Source organism: Mytilus edulis, chromosome 8 (genome assembly GCF_963676685.1).
Source record: "Mytilus edulis chromosome 8, xbMytEdul2.2, whole genome shotgun sequence".
Lineage (NCBI taxonomy): Eukaryota > Metazoa > Mollusca > Bivalvia > Mytilida > Mytilidae > Mytilus > Mytilus edulis.
In genome coordinates this window covers 72,654,747-72,679,113 of record NC_092351.1, presented here as the reverse complement: position 1 = coordinate 72,679,113, position 24,367 = coordinate 72,654,747, and the positions used below count along the sequence as shown (strand labels likewise).

The 24,367-nt window shown below is 33.9% G+C and overlaps 1 protein-coding gene across 1 annotated transcript; it reads right to left on the bottom strand.

Annotated features, from left to right (window-relative positions):
* Positions 1-653: 653 nt before the first annotated feature.
* LOC139486199 (stomatin-like) lies at positions 654-23,011 on the bottom strand. Its single transcript, XM_071270988.1, has 8 exons — positions 22,928-23,011; positions 20,157-20,290; positions 10,714-10,786; positions 9,152-9,234; positions 8,291-8,494; positions 4,658-4,713; positions 3,985-4,063; positions 654-1,174 (listed from the first exon to the last, which is right to left on the bottom strand). The coding sequence occupies exons 1-8, from the start codon at positions 22,941-22,943 to the stop codon at positions 986-988; spliced, it is 834 nt and encodes a 277-aa protein (XP_071127089.1). The 5' UTR covers positions 22,944-23,011; the 3' UTR covers positions 654-985.
* Positions 23,012-24,367: the final 1,356 nt, after the last annotated feature.

Genomic DNA, 24,367 nt, shown 5'->3' with positions numbered 1-24,367 from the left:
GATTTATACTTTTCATGACCTGCTGATTATTTTTATTTAAGCAATGTGTGGTTTGTTTGATTTCAGTTCTCCATTGGTCAAAATATAATATTGGTGTCTATTTTTCATGCTTTTCTCTGTATTTCCCAATGAAAAAGGCCACCATGCCAGATGACATTACATAGAAAGATTATTGTGAAAGGTTTTGCCATCACTTGACATCTGTTGTCATTTGTTAAATTTTACCAAGATCCTTTCCTCTGAAACTACAGGGCCAAACTCAAGCGATCATTAAAAAACTATCTTTAAAAATGTGTCCTATGACTACTCTGTCAACAAATCTGGCTTAACATAGAACATTGATGGTAGATGCAAAATTTTACTATTATCTTGCAAAGTGCTATAAATAAAAAAAAATCTGAATAAGCAAAATTGTTCAGAATGATTAGGTCTGCTTGATAAACATGAGAATGGAAATGTGGAATGTGTCAAAGAGACAACAACCCAACCATAGAGCAGACAACAGCCTATAGACATGTCAACTTCTTATAGACACAGGCTTAATTATCAGCAGGGCAGATCTATATGACTGAAATGTCCAATTAACTCATAATAGAGTTATTCCCTTTTAATGATGATTTTTACTTAAGAGTGTCCATGGTTAAAAATACAGATGAGCAACACAGTTGTATTGATGTCTGGGCAAAACAACTTCAAGAAATTTTATGACAAGTGAGATATTCATCAATCATATCAATCTAATTAATAAACTCATCATAGATACCAGGAATAGAATTTAATATTTACGCCAGACATCCGTTTCGTCGACAAAAGACTCATCATCAGTGATGCTTGAATCAAAAATGTTATAAAAGGCCAAATAATTGATTGGGTAACAGAGGTATAATCACATAGAAATATAGGGATAAGTGCAAAATTGTATTTTGTCATTTTCCCAAAAGTTGAATGCTGGATTATGAAACATCCGTTGTCATGGCAATGGGGGTCAGCTTTGAGCATATCCTTGTGATAGTTGCATCGGCAAAGGAAAGATAATGGTTGAGTTATTTTTAGCTGCCACAGATTTAAGTGTCTGTAAGTATCTGAGCTGAATGGCGGCAGGTGATTGTGACATGATATCTGCCGCCTCTTTTAAGGCTCTAGATGCATTTTGTTCTCCTTTGGCTGTTATGACCTGTAAAAAAATATGTACAGTATGTAGAATAAAAATTAGCTTCTGCATATTTGTAGATTTAACATTGTTGTCCTGGTATTTAAAGTAATTAAATATATATATTAGGCGATTATACAAAAAGAACTGGACAGGTGTAAAATAACTTGCCCAAACAATACAATTCAAAGATTAAAATAGATTAAGCCCTTCCTGACCAGTGGCAGATCCATGGGAAAGGGGGGCCGGAACCCACTTTTTTTGGCCGATCAATGCATATGAATTTAGATATATGATTGGAACCCCCACCTTTTTTTACTTGATTGGGAACCCCCCTTTTACAAATGGCTGGATCCGTCCCTGCTGGCAAGAATGATGTTATCAAACTAAAGCTCTTCTAGCTGTGAATATCTTTCTTTGTATATATATGTGAACAATTATACTTTATATTAAATTAAAAAGTCACGTTTTTCTCTCTCTTTTTTTTATAAAACTTTGCGAGTTATGTATTACTTTTCTGGAAGAGGAACAATGACAGCATTACCTTCTATCTTTAAAAAAAATATTTATGAAAGCAAATAATTCTACTCAATCGAAACTAAATACTTATATATGACTGTCTTGATTTGCAGGTGTCTGATGTAAGCTTTTATTCTTTGCTAAAGGCATATATGTGAATAAAATAAAAACCAGTTGCAGATCAGGTATTTTGAAAACGTATGCATTTATGTATACATTGAATAAAGCCCTGAAATTATTCTTTATAAAATCTGGCTGTTTATTTTTAAGGACTTATGCATATCTAGTATAATATGTGACATTGAACAGGTTACTTTGAATGACATATATAGCAACATGTGACTTTGAATGATATACAACATATGACGGAATGACATACAACATGTGACTTTAAATGACATACAACATATGACTGAATGACATACAACATGTGACTTTGAATGACATACAACATGTGACTTTTAATGACACACAACATGTGACTTTAAATGACATACAACATATGACTGAATGACATACAGCATGTCACTTTGAATGACATGCAACATATGACTGAATGACATACAACATGTGACTTTTAATGACATACAACGTGTGACTGAATGACATACAACATGTGACTTTTAATGACATACAACATATGACTGAATGACATACAACATATGACTGAATGACATACAACATATGACTGAATGATATACAACATATGACTTTGAATGACATAAAACATATGACTGAATGACATACAACATGTCACTTTGAATGACATATAACATATGACTGAATGACATACAACATGTGACTTTTAATGACATACAACATGTGACTGAATGACATAGAACATATGACTTTGAATGACATACAACATGTGACTGAATGACATACAACATATGACTTTTAATGACATATGACTGAATGACATACAACATATGACTGAATGACATACAGCATGACTGAATGACATACAAAATGTGACTTTGAATGACATACAACATGTGACTGAATGACATACAACATGTGACTTTGAATGACATACAACATGTGACTTTTAATGACATACAACATGTGACTGAATGACTTACAAAATATGACTTTGAATGACATACAACATGTGACTTTTAATGGCATTCAACCTTTGACTGAATGACATAGAACATATGACTGAATGACTTACAAAATGTGACTTTTAATGACATTCAACCTTTGACTGAATGACATAGAACATATGACTGAATGACATACAACATGTGACCTTTAATGACATATAACCTATGACTGAATGACATAGAACATATGACTGAATGACATACAAAATATGATTTTGAATGACATAGAACATATGACTGAATGACATACAACATGTGACTTTTAATGACATTCAACCTTTGACTGAATGACATAGAACATATGACTGAATGACATACAACATGTGACTTTTAATGGCATACAACCTATGACTGAATGACATACAACATATGACTGAATGACATACAACATGTGACTTTTAATGACATTCAACCTTTGACTGAATGACATAGAACATATGACTGAATGACATACAACATGTGACCTTTAATGACATATAACATGCAACTGTTAACGACATATTATATACAGTTCATCACTATTTTTACATGGATTTTTAGTTACAATGACCATCTGTGATTGTATGACCTTTGTACTTATAAATTAGATGTTCTAAAGAGCCTGTGTATACATATTACATAGCTGGTCTATGTGCATATTCAAATTAAACTCGAGAATAGAAATCATGGCAAAAATGTCTGTTTTGATGATCTTGCACTACTGAGCATTTAGTCTGTTTATTTTTTCTCCATCTTCATTAGTTTTCGCCCAAAACAGAAAAGCGGCTAAAAAAAAATCCTCATTTATGTTAGGGTCAATCTCCTATAAAAGGGAGTCTGCTAACTATATCGTCAACATTTACCTTTTTTTGTAAATCTGGCCTTGCTGCTCACTTTTGTGATTCAAAATGTCTATTTATCGTTTTTAATTTTTATTGTATAATGCAAAATACTAAAAATTGGTATAAATCGTCATTTAAGGCCAATACATCCAATAAGGAGACAAATTGTGTTAATTGTAGATCTGTCTTGCTGATCTTTTTTGCTAGTTAAAGTTCTACATTATGTATCCATCTAAAAAAATAGTATTATAATATTGGTTACTGAACAAAACAAACAATTAAGAAAAATATTTAACATTCAAAAAGATAAATGATTCCACAGTCAACGACTATACACCCTAATATATCTACAAAAATGCAATGTCATTCGATTCTTATTGTATTTTACCTTTGCACGCGCTTGTCTTGCAGCTTCTGCCTCAGCTGCCATAGATCTCTCCATTTCTTTCGGAAGTTTGATTTCTTTTCTGAAATATATACGTTGCATAAAATTGATATGGATTAATAACTAGAGAGGTTGTATCCCCCAACTATTTTAGATACAATTTCAATAAAAAAAAAATGTCAAAATATCGACCTACAAGTGGTATCATTTATTCTTAGGAAACGCCAACCACCCACCATCCCCATCAAATCCTTGATCTGCGTCTGATCATCATTATCGTCTGTTAGCAGTATGTAAAAGTTCTATTGAAATTTCTCTAATCTTTTAAACAATGTTTTTATTGAAAAAAAGGATATTGACTAATAATAGCATGGCAACAGTCAAAATCTTTCAATTCAAAGAAGGATAACACTAGATTCATTCATAAAAGGAAAAATGATTGCGTGGAGCTACACTGTGACATAAATCTAAAAGTTGGGCAAATCGTAATTGACTATAGGATTGCCAGTTGTTTTAGTGTACACTCCAGCTTCCTCCACCAATGACCACTGACCGCCAGGAAATAGCACAATATAGTGTTGAAAGTTGCATGGAATACTAATCAAGCAATCAACCCTGTCAACTACATGAGTATACCGGCCACGCCAAAGCTAAACAAAAGCAATATTTCACTTACATTTCAATCATTTCCAGTTTAATTCCCCAGTTAGCTGTTTGTCTGTCAAATTTCCTCTGAAAATGAAAAACCGTTCCAGATAAACGAATGGTGAATATTATCAGAACCTGATAACGTATTAGGAATATACGTTATTAGCGGATCCGGGGGTCCGGGTGTTTGAACCCCTCTTTTTTTGGATGATCAGTGCATTTGAATGGGGACATATGGTTGGAACCCCCCGCCCCCTCCTTTTATCTTGCCCCCCTTTGAAAATGAAAATGCCCGAACCCGCCCCTGTACATACAGAACCTACAATCATACAACTCGAGAATACAGTATTTCTTGATTTAAGCAGGTAGAACGAATTTATAATGAAACATCATAAGTATACTTAAAAAATGAAGTTCAATAACTTTTCAATGTCATGTCAGAAATTTATAAAAATGAAAATAGAGCTTACGTCAAAATATATAGACAATTAAAGTTCAATTCTTCTTGAATAATTGATAGGTCTTTCCTTCCATTTTCTTTTAATTATACTGTCATAAATAAATATATCATATATATCGATTGATTAATTTATTGATTAGTTGGTTGGTTGGTTGGTTGGATGATTGGTTTATTAATTAAACACTTGATATAGGGTCTCTTGAAACAAGCGAAAAAAAAGAGACCTTGGATTCCGTATTAAACACATGAAACGGAAACATGCATTGATTGATTGGTTGGCTGGTTAAACACGTTGGTTGGTTAGTTAAATACGTTTGTTAAACATGTTGGTTAAACACGTTGGTTAAACATGTTGGTTAAACACGTTGGTTGGATAGGCTCAATTAAAACAAGCGAAAAAAAACCTTGGATCCCGTTTGAAACACATGAAACGTGACATGCATTGATTGATTTTTTGGTTGGTTGTGTTAAACACGTTGGTTGGTTAGTTAAACACGTTGGTTAAACATGCTGGTTAAACACGTTGGTTGAATACGTTGGTTAAACACGTTGGTTGGATAGGCTCAATTAAAACAAGCGAAAAAAAAACCTTGGATCCCGTATGAAACACATGAAACGTGACATGCATTGATTGATTGATTGGTGGGTTGGTTAAACACGTTGGTTGGTTAGTTAAACACGTTGGTTAAACATGTTGGTTAAACACGTTGGTTGGATAGGCTCAATTAAAACAAGCGAAAAAAAACCTTGGATCCCGTATGAAACACATGAAACGTGACATGCATTGATTGATTGGTTGATTGGTTAAACACGTTGGTTGGTTAGTTAAACAAGTTGGTTGGTTAGTTAAACACGTTGGTTAAACACGTTGGTTAAACAAGTCGGTTAAACACGTTGGTTAAACACGTTGGTTGGATAGGCTCAATGAAAACAAGCGGGAAAAAATCCTTGGATCCCGTATGAAACACATGAAACGTGACATGCATTGATTGATTGGTTGGTTGGTTGGTTAAACACGTTGGTTGGTTAGTTAAACACTTTGGTTAAACATGTTGGTTAAACACGTTGGTTAAACACGTTGGTTGGATAGGCTCAATTAAAACAAGCGAGAAAAAAAACTTGGATCCCGTATGAAACACATGAAACGGAAACATGCATTGATTGATTGGTTTGTTGGTTGGTTAAACACGTTGGTTGGTTAGTTAAACACGTTGGTTAAACACGTTGGTTTAACACGTTGGTTAAACACGTTGGTTAAACACGTTGGTTAAACACGTTGGTTGAATAGGCTCAATTAAAACAAGCGAGAAAAAAACCTTGGATCCCGTATGAAACACATGAAACGGAAACATGCATTGATTGATTGGTTAGTTAAACACGTTGGTTAAACATGTTGGTTTAACACGTTGGTTAAACACGTTGGTTAAACACGTTGGTGAAACACGTTGGTTAAACACGTTGGTTAAACACGTTGGTTGGATAGGCTGAATTAAAACAAGCGAAAAAAAACAACATTGGATTCCGTATGAAACACATGAAACAGAAACATGCATTGATTGATTGGTTGGTTGGTTGGTTAAACACGTTGGTAAAACATGTTGGTAAAACACGTTGGTTAAACACGTTGGTTAAACACGTTGGAAAGTGTCAATTAAAACAAGCGAAAAAAAGAGACCTTGGATCCCGTATTAAACACATGAAACGGAAACTTGCTTTGATTGATTGATTGATTGATTGATTAATTGATTGATTGATTGATTGATTGATTGATTGATTGATTGGTTGGTTGGTTGGTTGGAATTCAAACACACATAAAACTGTTTAAATAGTGCCAAAAAACACATAATTTGATGACCTTGACCTTTGACCTTGTGACCTTCGTCAAGGTCATTGCTCCACAAGGTCATTGCAAAAGACCGTATGGGTCAAGGACCTTTTGTTAAAGAGTTTTGCCTAAAAATGGCTTTTTAAAAACCATCAATGGGAGTTATGTCCCTTACATGATGGTAAAATCAGTATAGTCATAATGTAAAAAAGTTGCCCCTTGAAGTACCAATCATTTTCAACTGCTTAATTTTTCTGTATCTATAACCGTTCAATAGTTATAGGGAAATGAAAAACTTTTGAAAATCTAAAATATGACCTTGACCTTTGACCTTGACCTATATTTTCTAGTTTTGGTCCAATGAACTCAAATCTGAAGACCCGCAGTCTTTATGACTTACGGTTCATGAGATTTATATGCATATCGAAAATTTAAATATTCAAGGGGAAATAACTCCTATAATAAGTCACCGGATCGCTTCGGTTAAAATTATTTGAACTTGTATCATTTGGCAAGGAACATTTAAAAAAAAACCATTTGCCGCTAAGTCTTATAGTTTATGAGATATAGCGATAACAGTGTTTTTTGTAATTAGGGAGATAACTCCTATAAAGTAAATAGTACACTTCGGTGCCCCTTTTACAAGATAGCTTTTATTAACCCGATACTTGATACCAAAGATCATTTTGATATCTTGCGTACTTTTATCACCGATTAACTTTGAAAAACGGCGGAAGAAAAAGAATAATAATAATAATAATAATAATAAACAAACGAAATACAGTAAGGTCTTTCCATTTAAGAAAGGAAAGACCTTAATTAACTATAGTTTTCTATTTCTAGAGATCTGTTGAAAGCATTCTTGACTTATTGCCTGAAAACTGGAAAATCCCCACTTTTTGATTGAATGAATCCCCATAAATCGGAAACGTAACATCTAAAATTTATAGAAATTGAAAGGGAGCTCACGTTAATAGATATAAAAAAATTCACCAACGTTTTATGAGACCTACTGAAAGCATTGTCCGAAAACTGGAAAATCATCCTTTTTTTAATGAATAAAAACCCATAACTGGGAAACGTAAAATCTAAAATTTATAAAAAAAAAAAAAACGAAAGGGAACTCACGTTAATAGACATATAAACAATTCACCAAAGTTTTATGCAAATTGGTTAAATTTTGGTTTTATGTCTGACATGTTGACGACGGATAACGGTATACCATAATACGTCCCGTAAACGATCATACATGTCAAGTTGGGGGATTATAATATGTAAAATGATAAAATATCCCATTCCTTAATTTTAGACCCCTCAATTATTCCAAATGCTCGATCCAAAAGTATAAACAATGCCAGTTTTCTTTGGAAACTTACCGCTATCTCCATGGCGATTTTCTTTTTGTCACATAATATTTCAGACATGTCTCTCTTTCCTAAAACTTTTCTAAGTGTAGTTGCAGCCAGAATACTCATAGATAAATGTGGCTTCGAGAAATAACATACTGATAAATTCGGATTAAATATACGACTATAAACTACTGCATCCACCACAATGTTTACACAGTCTTTTGTCAAAATCTGAAAATTACAAAGTTAAAAAGTATTAAAATTTGTAGATTTTTTTCCATTTGCTTTTTTTTTTTTTACCGCGAACGATTTAGCGAGCGTCCTCTACCTATCGGCGTCCTCAAGATAATGTAGCAATCGATAGTTAGCAATGGTTAGCTGGAAGATATAACTACTTGATTAGTCGGGTTCTATTTTATTCAACCTAATGGATGTTAATGTCTGTCTGTCTGTCTGTCTGTCTGTCTGTCTGTCTGTCTGTCTGTCTGTCTGTCTGTCTGTCTGTCTGTCTGTCTGTCTGTCTGTCTGTCTGTCTGTCTGTCTGTCTGTCTGTCTGTCTGTCTGTCTGTCTGTCTGTCTGTCTGTCTGTCTGTCTGTCTGTCTGTCTGTCTGTCTTTACCAATATTTACCAGTTGACACTTGTAGCAGTTAGGAGTCTATGAACTTAGAAATCTAAGATTGTGTTTGCCCAGTAGCAATGTGGGGACGTGGAGTATGTGAGCGCGCTCCTACGGTTCTTTAATTGTTTTATATAATCGTCTGTTGATTTCTATCAGTTTGCATGGTTGATTGATTGATTGTTGGTGATGAACGCCACTTTTATCAGTCTTGTCTATACCGTGAGGACCGATTTTTATTGATGGAGGGAGTGTCTAGACAATACGTTACCTGTTGAGGTCTGATGTTCCGACACACCGTTCGTAAATCCATCATTTTTATTTCATCCACACATGGTAAGATGAAAAGTAGACCTAAAAGCAAAATATGTGAACATTTACTATTTGATTCTTGGTTCTAGAAACATGGAAACAACAGTTCATGCACAAAACACAACAGAGATTACAGCTCACAGAAGAATCGACGATTAAAAACACGAACCCAAACAATAATTTGGCGATGGACACAGGTTCTCCAGAATTTAAGCTAGCAGACCAATAATTTGGCAAATGATTCAAGCATATTTCAGGGGAAAATCCAGCCATTTTTAAAGAGGGGGTTCCAAATATATGTCCCCATTCAAATGCATGGATCCGCCACTGTGTTTACGAGTAGAGGACGCATCTGCATTTAAAACACTAGGAATGCTTTGCTCACTCAATTGGGTCAACCGGAAAAGAGGGATAATTTGGACACTGAGCCATTGCTACACAAAAGAGAATGTTTTCGATTGGAAACAAACACTTCTGTGTTGTTATGAAATATCAATGAGACTGTCTCTATAGAATTTCTTTTTTCTTCTTAAAGTTCAAAGGGAGACGGATTGATATAAGGGAATTTAAACATTGTTTCCGAATCCCTTAGTAGTAATGTACGTATCACTGTACTTATTTTTGTATGTTATGTGCATGGTTTTTTGAAATAAAATATGTTTAAAGTAAATCATTCTCGATCGTAATTAACACTCCTCCCATGCATAGATTGCCGTATCTGTATTTGGCACATGTTTTTTTTGGGTTTTTTTTTAACAATTTTTGGCTTTCAATCTCTTCGATTTCGTAATTATTTGCTTCCCACCTGTTTTATTTAAGTGCTACTTATACATGTTATAATATTGAGACGAAACGCTCGTTAGGCGTTACAAATTATAAGTCTGGGATATCTGACGAGGTATTTTTTTGCACGGGTATTACTGACGAACGGAAGACGTCCAGATGACCACATTTCTATAACCAAGCTAGGCAACCCCTACACAGATGGGTTATTGAAAAGTATGATGCAAAAATACATAATCATTTCAAAACTTTTATGGTTTATTCCGAACAACTATATATATATATCTCGGTCAAATAGCGCGAGTGGCTTTGCTAGTGGGTCTGACTCTCATTGGGGGTGTGGTGCGGGAGGAAACATATAGACTAATTCAGTGGTTGTCGTTTGTTTATGTGTTACATATTTGTTTTTCGTTAATTTTTTTTTATATAAATAAGGCCGTTAGTTTTTTCATTTGAATTGTTTTACATTGTCATTTCGGGGCCTTTTATAGCTGACTATGCGGTATGGGCATTGCTCATTGTTGAAGGCCGTACGGTGACCTATAGTTGTCATTTTTTTCTGTGTCATTTTGGTCTTTTGTGGATAGTTGTCTCATTGGCAATCATACCAAATCTTCTTTTTCATATGTATAAATAATTTTTATTTTCATTTTTAAAGGGTTTTAATAAGAAGTTATGGTCAGGATTATGCACTAAATTAAAGCAATATATATCTGTATAATTTAATTGATTCGATACCTGGTCCTTTGGCACCACCAGGTAATAAACGACCGAGGCGAAAAATTACCACTCTCTCATATTCAGTAATAATCTGAAAATATATTAAAGCACATATTCGATATATATTATTTTCTATATAATTATATATTTATCGATTCTAGACTTTTGACGAGATGCAATATATGATCGTATATAAAAAAAAAAAAAAAACCAACATGTTGCACTCGCAAGCTGCAATACAATAAATCTTCACAGGATAATATTTACCAATATGCATGCAATTATACTAAAATTAATCTAGTGTCTGATTATTCTATCCCTTGTTTTAAGACCGAATACATATTTTAACTGTACACTCAGGTGTATGATTGGTTGCTAATGAGGTCAGAATTGCATGTGAATTATTTGCTATGTAGAGAGATCAGACGTGTGTTTAGTCGTGATCATTTATCGTGTAGAGAGATCAGACGTGTGTATTCGTAATCATTTGTCGTGTAGAGAGATCAGATGTGTTTAGTCTTGATCATTTGTCGTGTTGAGAGATCAGATGTGTTTACTCGTGACCATTTGTCGTGAAGAGAGATCATATGTGTTTAGTCGTGACCATTTGTCGTGTAGAGAGATCAGATGTGTTTTGTCGTGATCTTTTGTCGTGTAGAGAGATCAGATGTGTTAACTCGGAATCATTTGTCGTGTATAGAGATCAGATATTTTTACTCGTGATCATTTGTCGTGTAAAGGGATCAGATGTGTTCAGTCGTGATCATTTGTCGTGTAGAGAGATTAGATGTGTTTACTCGTGATCATATGTCGTGCAGAGAGATCAGACGTGTTTAGTCGTGATCATTTGTCGTGTTGAGAGATCAGATGTGTTTAGTCGTGATCATTTGTCGTGTAGGGAGATTCAGATGTGTTTACTCGTGATCATTTGCCGTGTAGAGTGATCGGATGTGTTAAGTCGTGATCATTTGTCGTGTAGAGAGATCAGATATGGTAACTCGTGATCGTTTGCCGTGTAGAGAGATTATATGTGTTTACTCGTGATCATTTTGTCGTGTAAAGAGATTATATTTGTTTACTTGTAATCGTTTGTCGTGTAGAGAGATCAGATGTGTTTACTCGTGATCATTTGCTGTGTAGAGAGATTGTATGTGTTTACTCGCGATCATATGTCGTGTAGAGATATCATGTGTTTATACTCGCGATCATATGTCGGGAAGAGATCAGATGGGTTGAATCGTTATCATTTATCGTGTAGAGAGATCAGAGTGTTTACTCGTTATCATTTGTCGTGTAGAGAAATCGGATGCGTGTTTACTCGCGATCATTTGTCGTGTCGATAGATCAGATGTGTTTACTCGTAGTCATTTGTTGTGTATAGAGATTGGACGTGTTTAGACGCGTGTTTACTTGTGATTATATTTGTCGTGAAGAAAGATCAGATGTGTTTACTAGCGATCATATGTCATGTAGAGAGATCAAATGTTTTTACTTGTAATCATTTGTCGAGTACAGATATTGGACCTGTTTAGACGTTTTTACTTGTGATTATTTGTCATGAAGAGACATTAGATGTATTTTCTCGCGATCGTTTGTTGTGTACAAAAATCAGATGTAATAATAATAATAATAATAATAATAATAATAATAAATTCTTTATTTAAAGAGGGTAACTCAATTAGAAAAATTCTAATTTTCATTGAGGCCCTCAAACAAAATACATGCATACAGTTAACATTGATACATTAAATTACAATATATATTACTAGTATATACAACAATTCAATCACTAAAATATACAAAGGGTAATAAATGACAATATTTGATATAGTTTTGTTAGAGAAAAACAAATTATTTGACTTGCATATAATTTTCAAGAAAATGATTATAACTATGTTTCTTGAATAATTCCACATTAGGACATTTTTTTTATTTCGAGTGGTAAATTATTCCATACTTTGGTTGCAGAGTAATGAAAAGATTTTTTATAAAAATTTGTATTTGGCCTTGGAACAAAAAGATCATTATTAGAGACAGCTCGTAGGTTGTGGCGTTGCACATCATCAATATTTAGAATTGCTAAGTAATCAGGTGTTAGCCCATTTACAATTTTATACATTAAAATTGATTGTTGGTATTTTATTCTTTTGGTAAAAGATAGCCATTTTAAAGAAGAAAACATGAAATTAGATGGAATAGAAATATCGCATTCCAGTATAATTCTTGCTACTCTTTTTTGAAGTTTTATGATTCTATCTGAATCTTTTTGTAATAAATTTCCCCAAACTGAACTACAATAGTCTATATATGGTAGAATATATGCATTATAAAATAGTTGCCTTGTGTGTATTGGCAAATATACTTTAATTTTATATAAAAGTGATACTTTAGAAGAGATTATTTTACATACACGATCAACATGATCTTCCCAGCTTAAATTTTCATCAATGTCAATTCCAAGTAATTTGAAAGAATGGACATTCTCAATACATGTTTCGTTGACGGTAATGCATAATTCTGATAGTTGTTTAAGTTTTGGTTTTGAACCCAATTTCATACACTTAGTTTTTTGTGCATTGATTTTCATACTGTTATTGTTACACCAAGATTGTATAGCATTTAAATCATTTTGCAATATGCTGTTTATTTTTTCAATGTTTTTATCATGAAAATGCAATGTTGAATCATCAGCATATAAATCCATATTGGATTGTTTAACATGAAGTGGTAAATCATTTATATATATTAAAAATAACAGCGGACCTAAAATAGAACCTTGAGGCACTCCATACTTTACAAACGATTTATCAGATTTAATGTTAGCGTATTGGACTTCTTGTTGTCTGTCAGACAAATATGATTTTATCCCATCTATTATATGTTTTCCGATATGATAAAATTTTAACTTTTCTAAAAGTATGGCATGGTTAATAAGGTCAAAAGCCTTACTGAAATCTAAAAACACTGTACCAACTATTTCTCCATTATATTAATATTTTAACCATTCGTCAATTAGTTTAGTTAGCGCTGTTTGGCAGGAATGACCTTGTCTGAAACCTGACTGGGCGATATGTAACAATTTATTATTGTTTAGGAATTCATATAACTGTGTACATACATGTCTTTCGAAAATTTTAGATATGGTATTCAAAATAGAAATTGGACGATAGTTTGAGGGAATATCTCTTGGTCCTCCTTTATGTATAGCAGTTACTCTTGCAAGTTTTAATTTTTGCGGAAAACGATTTGAAGTTATACTTTTGTTTATTAAAAAAGTTAATGATGGTGATATTATTTCTGCACTTAGCTTTAAAAATTTGGGACCAATTCCATCTAAACCTGCGGATTTATTAATATTAAGATGTTTTAGTTGAGAACACACCTCTCCAACGGAAATGAGTTTTAAATAAAAATTTTCAGTTTTCTTTAATTTTTCACTAGTAAAATTTTGTAGCATAGAAAAATCCATATCTGAAGTATTATTTCCAATAAGTTTTTCAGCTACGGATGAAAAATGAACATTAAGAGTATTTACAATATCTTGGTTGTTATAAACCGTTTGATTTTCATACTGCATTTTAGGTGGGAAAATATTATCTTCTTTTGGATTTAACTCTTTAATATGATTCCAAAGTTCTTTACTATTTTTGGAACTAGTTATGGCGTTTTGGTAATATTCCTTTTTTGCATTAAATATTAACGATGTTGTTTTATTACGCCACTTTTTAAAGTTTACCCAATCTTTTTTTGAATGATACATATTCCTATATTGAATGGAATTTTTAATTTCTTCATTAAACCATTTGGCTTGTTTAAATGTTTTTACTCTTTTAGTTTTCATTGGTGCATGTTTGTTAATAACTTGATTAAAAAGTTCATACCATTTGTCGACAGCAATGTCAATATCATCTTCCATTTCAACAATATCAAAAGGGGTTTGATGTAAGTCTGTACAAAAGGCATCTTCATTAAATTTTTTGAAACACCTATACTTTATTTCGATATGACTTTCTTTTTTTATCTTTATATTGATTTTTCTATTTAAGCATACAGGATAGTGGTCACTTAAAGCATATGACGGAACATGACAATGGACAATATTTTCAGGATTAGTAGTGTAAATATGATCAATTAGAGTTTCAGATTTGTCACAAATACGTGTTGCAGTGCAAATTTGTTGTTGAAGATTAAAATTGTTTATGAATGTCAAGAGTGTCAGAGAAAGATCAGCTGTGTTAACTCGCGATCATTTGTCGTGTATAGAGACCAGATGTGTTTATTGTGACCATTTGTTATGTAGATAAGATCAGATGTGTTTACTCGCGATCATTTGTCGTGTAGAGATATCAGATATGTTTACTTGTTATAACTTGTCGCGTAGATAGATCGGACGTGTTTACTCGCAATCATTTGTCGTGTAGAGAGATCAGCTGTGTTTACTCGCGATCATTTGCTGTGAAGTGATTAGATGTGTTGAATCGTTATCATTTATCGTGTAGAGAGACAAGAGTGTCAGAGAAAGATCAGCTGTGTCTACTCGCGATTATTTGTCATGTAGAGAGATCAGATGTGTTTACTCGCGATCACGTGTCATGTATAGAGATCAGATGTGTTTGCTGGTTATCATTTGTCGTTTAGAAAGATTATTTGTCGTGATCATATGTGTTTACTCGAACGTGATCCTTGGTTGTGTAGAGATATCAGATATGTTTACTCGATCGTGATCTTTTTGTCGTGTCGAGATATCAGATATGTTTACTCGATCGTTATGTTTTGTCGTGTAGAGATACATGTACCATATGTGTTTACTCGATCGTGATCTTTTTGTCGTGTAGAGATATCAGATATGTTTACTCGATCGTGATGTTTTGTCGTGTAGAGATATCATATGTGTTTACTCGAACGTGATCTTTTTGTCGTGTAGAGATATCAGATATGTTTACTCGATCGTGATCTTTTTGTCGTGTAGAGATATCAGATATGTTTACGCGATCGTGATGTGTTGTCGTGTAGAGATATCAGATATGTTTACTCGATCGTGATGTTTTGTCGTGTAGAGATATCAGGTATGTTTACTCGATCGTGATGTTTTGTCGTGTATAGATATCAGATGTGTGTTCTCGTCATCATATGTTGTTAAAGCTAGGTTCACACTGCCGATCAGGTCAACTCGATGATCCCGACTGTCCAAATTTCCACGACCAAGCTCAACCAAATTCTTGATCGGGCTTGTTTACGACTTCTACCCGACCGCCTTTCGACTGTACACGACCTTAACTAAACAATTCACGACTCCTTATGACTCCATCCCGACAACAAAATGAATGCTTATTCGATTATTCCGATCAATTCACGATCTTTACACGATCTTTACTTGACTATATAGACCCAAATCAATTTTTCACGATCTCAGTCTGATCTCGACCAGACCAGATCGACTTGAAAGTATATGGGTCGTAGGGATAATCGGGAATTGGTCGGGTATGCACAATTTTAGTATTAAAACGTGCAAAACTTTTATCCCCCGCCGCTTCGGAGTAAGCATTACGTGTTACCCTTGTCCGTCCGTACATGTGCGTACGTCCCAACAATATTAGTTTTCGGTCTCTAATTTTATTTTCCCTCAACCATATTTAATGAAACGCCGTATACAAAATGCTTATAACCATAAAACACATGTCAAATGCGAATTTGGGTGGCCTTTCTTGGGTAATGTTTTATATGCTAGCTGGGACATTATCAGTGTCCCATGGACATATTCTCCGTTTATTTGGATATATTCAGTAGAAAGTCCAAGTGAAATCATACATTTAAAATATCTAAATAGACAGGAAGCAATTGGATTTGTAGGCAAGGTGGTAAGAGCTCAGAGAGATAGATTAATATCTGTGAAGGAGCTTGAAGAGTGCATAGAAATACGATCAAGAAGGTGTAGACAGCAACGAGCGCCGAGAAAACTAGGTGAGGCAGTGACTGACACGACGACCACGTGTGGGCAGTAGGAGAGACTTGTACTTACTCAACAAAGACTAACTCAATGCTTAGAAAAACCTCCTCGTAGTGGACACTGATATGTAATGGTTGTTTAAATGCTCTTATTTGGAAATGACATCACAAAATGACATTTGTAACTGGATTAGTACTTATGTTAGATAGCAATATACATAAACTGTACAATCCCCTTTTCCTTGCTTTCTTAGATATAAAGCGTACTGTTCGTGTCATATATGTGCATACGTATGTAATCAGTATTTTTCATAGATTTGATATCCAGTAGTTAAATGGTTAAAGATACTTATTTTCATTTTGCTATATATGGCAACAACATGCATGTATTTGCTTTAAAATATTGCAAAAAGGAGGACAAAGATGTCACATATTTCCCCAAATGTTTACCCAAAGTAGAATTTCAATCCCATGGAGTGATACTTTTTTTGAAACCGTTTACATATCTATCAAGAGATCTAGAGTGCATTTCTTTCTAACCAAAGTTTGGTAAACATTGTGTGCCATTTTTAACCGGATTTTTGTGACAAAAATGTCGGTTATTGATTTGGGGGTGTACGGCGGGCGGCCGGGCTGTCGGACGGGCGGGCTTCTGGGCGGCAATCAAATGTTGTCCGTGCATTAACTCATGAACCGTTCAACCAAAGCTTTTAAAATTTTAATATGTTGTTACTGACAACTAAATGAAGGTCAAGTTCAATAATGGCGATTTTGACTTTTACCGTTCAGGAGTTATGGTTCTTGAAAGATTGAAAAATGAAGTTTCCAGTCGTGTCCGTGCATTTACGCATGAACTGTTCTACCAAAGCTTCCCAAATTTTAATATGTTGTTACCGATGACAAAATGAAGGTCAAGTTCCATTATGATGATTTTGACTTTTACGGTTCAGGAGTTGTGGTTCTTGAAATTGAAAAATGGAGTTTCCAGTCGTGTCCGTGCACTTACGCATGAACTGTTCTACCAAAGCTTCCCAAATTTTAATATATTGTTACTGATGACAAAATAGAGGTCAAGTTCAATAATGACGATTTTGACTTTTACCGTTTAGGAGTTATGGTTCTTGAAAGATCGTAAAATGGCGTTTCCATTCCCGTTGTTGCATTTACTAATGAACCATTCAATTTAAGCTTTTCAAATTTTTTAAATATGTTGATACTGACTACAAAATGGAGGTCAAATTTGATATTGACGATTTTCACTTTCAGCATTCATCAGTTATGGTTCTTGTGATATTGCCAGGACACAAATAAATGTTAATAAATCCGGTTTGCTGTCGTTGTGACAGCCTCTTGTTTATAGTTTGTTAAACATTACAGAAGTAGAAACAAATGCATCGTTTAAGCAGAGTTTGCTGACCTTTGTTTGAACTGTCAAAAACGCATGCATATTTTGTTGTTATTTGAACTTATTACGCGGGAAAATAGCCTTCGTTGAAGATGTTATAGACATAGAGGACATCGCTCCTATTTGCATATTTGATCTTATTTTCAGGTTTTTTTTATCTTAATCAGATGAATGTATGAAGATAGTGATGATAAATTTGTGCTTTTTTTTAAAAAGAGTTATGTTCTTGCTTGTCATAACTCAAAACATTGTCTAAACTACTCAAATTTAGGTAATACCCTTCTTTCTTTCATAGCTGTTATTTTATGAAAGAGGGTAATACCTAAATTTTAGTAATTTTAGACAATATTTGAGAACACGTTTAGATAATTGATTTGATATTAAAGTTAAAGAAAAATGCATCGTTTTGATTAACAAAACTACAAACGACAAACTGTAGGCCCATTTGAAGCGAGTGTATAGTTTGTCAAAGTTTATGCAAACTTTGTAAAAGTATGTTCGAAACAAATAATCAAAACGTGTGCACGCTGAGCTGCTTGTATTGTTAGTGTAAGAAAGAAATTCGCTCCAAATAAAAAAAAAAATTGCCTTTCGTCTCCTTTTTGTGTGAAATTACGTCAAAAAGTTCGAATGAAAAACAATTGACAGTAAGGTGACCTATAGTTATTGTTAATAATTTCTGTGTCATTTGGTGTTCTGCGAAGAGCTGTCTCGTTGGCAATTGTACCACATCTTCTTTTATTATATACTACAAACATTTCTAGACACACGGAATATACGGACAGAAAAAAACAGAAAATAGCACATAAAACAGGTAAAATATAATCTTGATGTTCTTATTCTCGACCTTAATTGTTCTCGAAATGACTACTGATGGTAGGTTGAATACCAAAATTTCCTATAGTCAACTTTCCATTTCTGTGTAGCAACATCCCAGCGGCACCAGCATATGGAGTATATGTGTCTCAATTGATACGTTACTCTAGAGCTAACTCTTAGTACGTTGATTTTGTTGAACGAGGAATACTGCTTTCTCAATAGTTGTTAAGACAGGGCTATGAATCAATCAAAGTTAAGGTCATCACTCACGAAATGTTACGGTCGCCCTCATGAGCTGATTGGCCATTATGACAAAAGTGTGTCAGCAATCATATCTGATATTCTTCCTCAGTCATAATAACCTTCCATCATTACCGAAATGAACAAAGAAATAACACGACGGGTGCCGTTTACGGTGCAGGAAATGCTTACCCTCCCGGAGCACCTGTTTTTAGTGGAGTTCGTGTTGTTTCTTAATTATTATTTATAACTGTTGATGTAAATGTCCTTTGGTTTTGTGAGTCTTTGTTTACTCCTTGGTTTTGATTGTTATTGTCTCTTATAAACCAACTTTGAAAGATAACTCAGTAATCAGCAGTCTAATAATGAATGTTATTGCACAAATACTTTCATATTTGAAAAATCCACCGGTGCTAAAATTGCAGGATTTTCTTCCCTTCCGGAACACATGAGTTCATTCCAGGTTTTGTTGAGTTATGTGTTGCTAAGTTTTTAGTTTTCTACGTTATGTGGACTCACTGCTGTTTGTCTTCTCGTCGGTTTTTCTATGGCTGTATCACTTTGTTTTCAAGAATCGTGTAACAGTCATGTGTTCTCGTGTATGGCCGAGTAGAGATCGAAGAGTGGTCGAATGTGGTCGCGAAGGGATCGGGTATTGGTCAAGTTGGTTTGTAATAAAATAAATATAGAAGTCGCAGTGATCTGGAAGCGATCGGCCACTGGTCGAGTTAATCTGGAAATGATCGGACATTAGTCGAGTAAATGTCGAAATGATCGAGGACTGATCGGGGTTTTTTTTTGTATTCCGACCGCTACTCGACGAATTCTCGATCTCTTCTCGATTGACTTGCTTCTCGTTCCTTACTCGATTGTCTCGGGTAGAAAGTCAGATCGATGACGAACAAGGTAGACTATCCCGAACTTCCTTGTCGATTGAGTCAGACCAGTCTCCAGATCACGTAATTTGTCTTGATCGGGTTTGATCGAGTTGATCTGATCGGCAGTGTGAACCTAGCTTAAGAGAGAAAGCAAACGATTTACATAGTATTACCTTGATGGTATAGCATAATGAAAACGGGAAAAACAGGACACAGAGCAAATATGTAACACCAATCAATATACCACCGGCACACCCGGGTCCTGTATATGGCTCTTTAGAACGGGCTGCACCAGGCTCATTTTTCACTGAAAATGATAGATTGGTTTTCCTACATTATATTTCATACCATTGTCTTTTTTTCTATCGTAGTAGGTTGCAAAAAAATATATATAACACTGAATATTCAGTGCAAACAATGAAAAAAAAAACCATCCAAATCGCATGAACCCGTGCAAGCGTTTGCGTCATTATCCCTCGCATATATATACTCTCCTGTTTAAATATATGATAAAGCGTATAAAACATGGCAAAATCCGTATCACATGCCGTACGTATCACCCTCGACCAATATCATTCCTCGGGATGATACGGCATATGATACGGATTTTGCCATGTATTATTATCTATTTATCATAGATCATCATACCCCTAATCGACCTAATCTATATGACGTCATGTCAAAACCCTACACTGTATGACGTCATGTCACATAAAAAACATATATATACGTGAGGTATATATAATAAAGTGTATATGATAAGGATGTTTCAATATCACACACCGTATCAACTCTCAACCAATATAATCCCTCGAGCTCTTTGGATTATATTGCTGTCTCGGGCACAGGGACTCGGTTAGCAGATTAAAATTTTGTTAATCAATGTTTTTTATATTTTTTTAGTATTTCCTGCATGTCTATTTGTAAGTTACTTTATTAATGGATAGTAAACTGCACATTGCTAAGAATCAAAGAAATATCGATGTCATCGTCAAATACGTTAATAAAGTAATACAAAAAGACAGGAAATACTAAAAAAAAAAAAATTGATTAACAAAATTTTAATCTGCTAACCGAGTCCCTGAGGTCTCGGGTTGATACGGATGTGATATTGAAAAAAGTCAAATGATAGGTATCTATTTCTCAAATTCTTACTCGATTTATCCCTTTCATGACCTGTTGACTGTTTTTATTTAATTAACGTGTGGTTCGTTTGATATTAGTTCTTCATTGGTCAAAATTCGATTATGACGTCAATTTTCTTGCTTTCTTCTGTAATTCCCATTGTGACGTTATGAAAAAAGACGACCATGCCTGATGACGTCACATAGAAAAAACACATCTTTTTGCAGGTCGTTCGAAAAGAAGGATTAAAATTGTCTGCATATCGTCTAAACTCATTAGAGAAACAGATTACACTACCAAATCTCGTGCAATACGATATTTATCAACTCTCGACAGTTAAATTTTAAATATTAAAAACGCTCGGCGAGCCTCGCGTTTTAAATTTGAAAATTTAACTGTCTTGAGTGGATAAATATCGTATCACACTTGATGCAGCGGTAGAATCTATATGTATCAAGAATATTAGCAATCAATCAAATCAATCGAACTTTGTATTGCCATATAAACCAACGATTTGTGACAAAAACAACATTAACAACATATGATGACAAGAAAAAAGCATGTATAATCATATTAAACAAACTAATGAAAATAGTTAAAAATTAGTATCATGTATATCAACTTCTTCAATATGATTAGCACTCATAAGCGTCAAAATTATATAATAAGCAAAGGTAAGCAGCATCACATTGGGTTGTCCAAGTGAGGCCCTTCTCAAGATAATCAAACAATTAAAAATACAGTCATTATTATAGGTTATTCAAATAATCATGAAATATTTGGTCTAGTAACCAAAAAAAATAATTACTATAAAAACGGCCAAGTAATCACAAAAGTCATAATCAAAAACCCACTAAGGACGCTCAAAAGTAGAATACATAATTAGCAAACAGATTAGCACAATTAAGCGTCAAATTAAAAAAAAAAAGCATGCACAGCATTATTCTTGAAAGGCTATTTTATTTTTTGCTAATGCTTCCCTTCCACAAATTAAAATGGTCAAGGTTCCAAAACGTCATAATTAATTTATTTGGACTAGCACAACGTGTGGATCATGCAGAATAATTAATACTCCTCTATACACCTTATCGCTATTTGTCCGCCATTACTGGATATCACACAGGTTCCCGTAAAATTTTGACGTCACAATACAAAATATCTGACGCCACAATGGAAAAGTGATTGTTGTATGCGTCAAAAGTTCAAGCGGCCGGGTCGTTGTAAAACAATTCAAAAGTTAGTTTTTTGTCTTAGTTAGGCCAAATAAAAATATGTGTGGTTTCAGTAACTCTACTGTCCCTACTTTTTCGGCTTAAAAATAGCCTACCCTAAAGATTTTATTGTCATTTTTCATTAAGCACTGTTAAAGTTATAATGTTGCTCCCATGGACTCAATGTAAAAAAAAACATAAAATAAAAAAAAATCCCTACCTACATGTACCTACCGTAACTTTTTTTTCAAATGTAACTGGAACCACACATACTTTTTTATTTGGCCTTAGAATTTCTTTTCAGGAACATTCTTTTTAGTGACAATCAAATTATTTTAATCATTTTTTTCTGAATTGAAAACTTTAGGTATTGGGAAATCTCATTCTGGATTCCGAATTTTTTTCTCGGCTTAACCACAATTTTTTTTCATCATCAAATTTGTAATCGGAATACCTTTGTAAGAAATAAACAGATCGATCCGACCGATTGGTTGAAACCACGTTTGAAACCACGTTTGGAACTGGAAATACAGTGACATCACAGATAACTTTTAAAGCCCTCTTTAAATTAATGTTTATATTTCTATACAGAAAATGAAGTAACATACCTTTATCTGTCGCCATTAGACTTGAATAAACATGTTGTTATCTACCTTTTTATCTTGTACCTTGCATATTAATTACAAGTAAACAACAACAATATTCATTTCGAAATGTATATGACTAAAAATAAACCTTATGTTTTTATAGTAGTTGTGTCCCCTTGTGCGTGTTCGCAAGAAAATACTTAAATTTTTATACTCATTATAAGAGGCGGATTGAGGGGGAGGGGGGCAGAGCGCCCCCCCCCCCCCCCCATTTTTGGGGAAAAATTGGTTGCTTATATAAGGAATCATTGAAGCGTGACTGGAGCGGGCCTCCACTTATGAAAATTTCTGGATCCACTGATTATGTATGTTATGGTGTATTTATATTTTTGACCTGTTTTGATAAAATTTCTCTTTGAGATGGTTTTTTTTTTTGCCTTTTTATGATGGGGTTTCTGTTATAATCGGTTCTGTAATGTTCAACTGTTGTCAGTAGTGATGTTTTTGTTTACATATTCTAGTTCAACAGTTTACAGCTATTCAAGTCATCGGCAGCTAGAAGATTGATTGATTGTTGGTTGCTTAACATCCAGTGGCAAATATTTCATGCATGTTCAGGACGATACTACTTGTTTCATTACTGTTGCCTAATACACGGTCCACACGAACGAGATATTGAAGATGCAGTAGTGTTTTCAAACGCAGTGTATTTGTTTAAGGTATATATATACATCAGTCGAGCTTTGGTGTGATGTAAGAAAGCTTCATTGTGAATTTGACATGAAGAATACGTGTATTGTTCTTTATATTTTTTAACATAAATAATGAATAAAGACAATATTTTCTTCATGATTTTAATATAGATAGCTATGTCAGCTATAGATTTTAATAACCCAGTGTAAAGTAGGATTTCATGACTGAGGACGGTCAGGGACTGTGAAAAGAAATATACTTTTAAGTCCAACAATTATTATAACCAGAGTAATGAGACTAGGTGTAATAAGTAATGGAAAAATTATAAATCATACGAACTTAATTAAATATAACATATTTATGTTTTAAATTACATATGGAGACCTATATGGGCGTTTTTCAATAAAAGTGCGATTTTCGGGCCAAAAAATTGGAAAAATCAACTTGTCTAAAATTTTATTTCAAGAGTTATTTTGAATACCTCTATTATAGACCTGTTTGTAAATGAAAAGTGCAATCTTCAATACTCTTCGATTTTTTTTCATAATTTATATACTGTTACGAAACTGCTTCTATAAAACGCACATCTTATGCGGCATTTTAATGTCTCCTATTGACATTCTAATTTATTCTATTTTACTAATTGTACTATAAGCAGATTACGACATATAGATTTGTGAAAGTTTGTAACAACATAAAACAGTATTAAAAATTATGAAATAAAATCACAGAAATGTACACCTTGACAGTAGCACCATACTGAATGAT

What these genes read in the sequence shown, in the direction of transcription:
- LOC139486199 (XM_071270988.1), bottom strand. An exon ending in TGGTGGTGCCAAAGGACCAG is followed by an intron (nt 9,235 to 10,713) that starts GTATCGAATCAA and finishes TTTTGCTTTTAG; the next exon opens with GTCTACTTTTCATCTTACCA. An exon ending in AAATCGCCATGGAGATAGCG is followed by an intron (nt 4,714 to 8,290) that starts GTAAGTTTCCAA and finishes TTTCATTTTCAG; the next exon opens with AGGAAATTTGACAGACAAAC.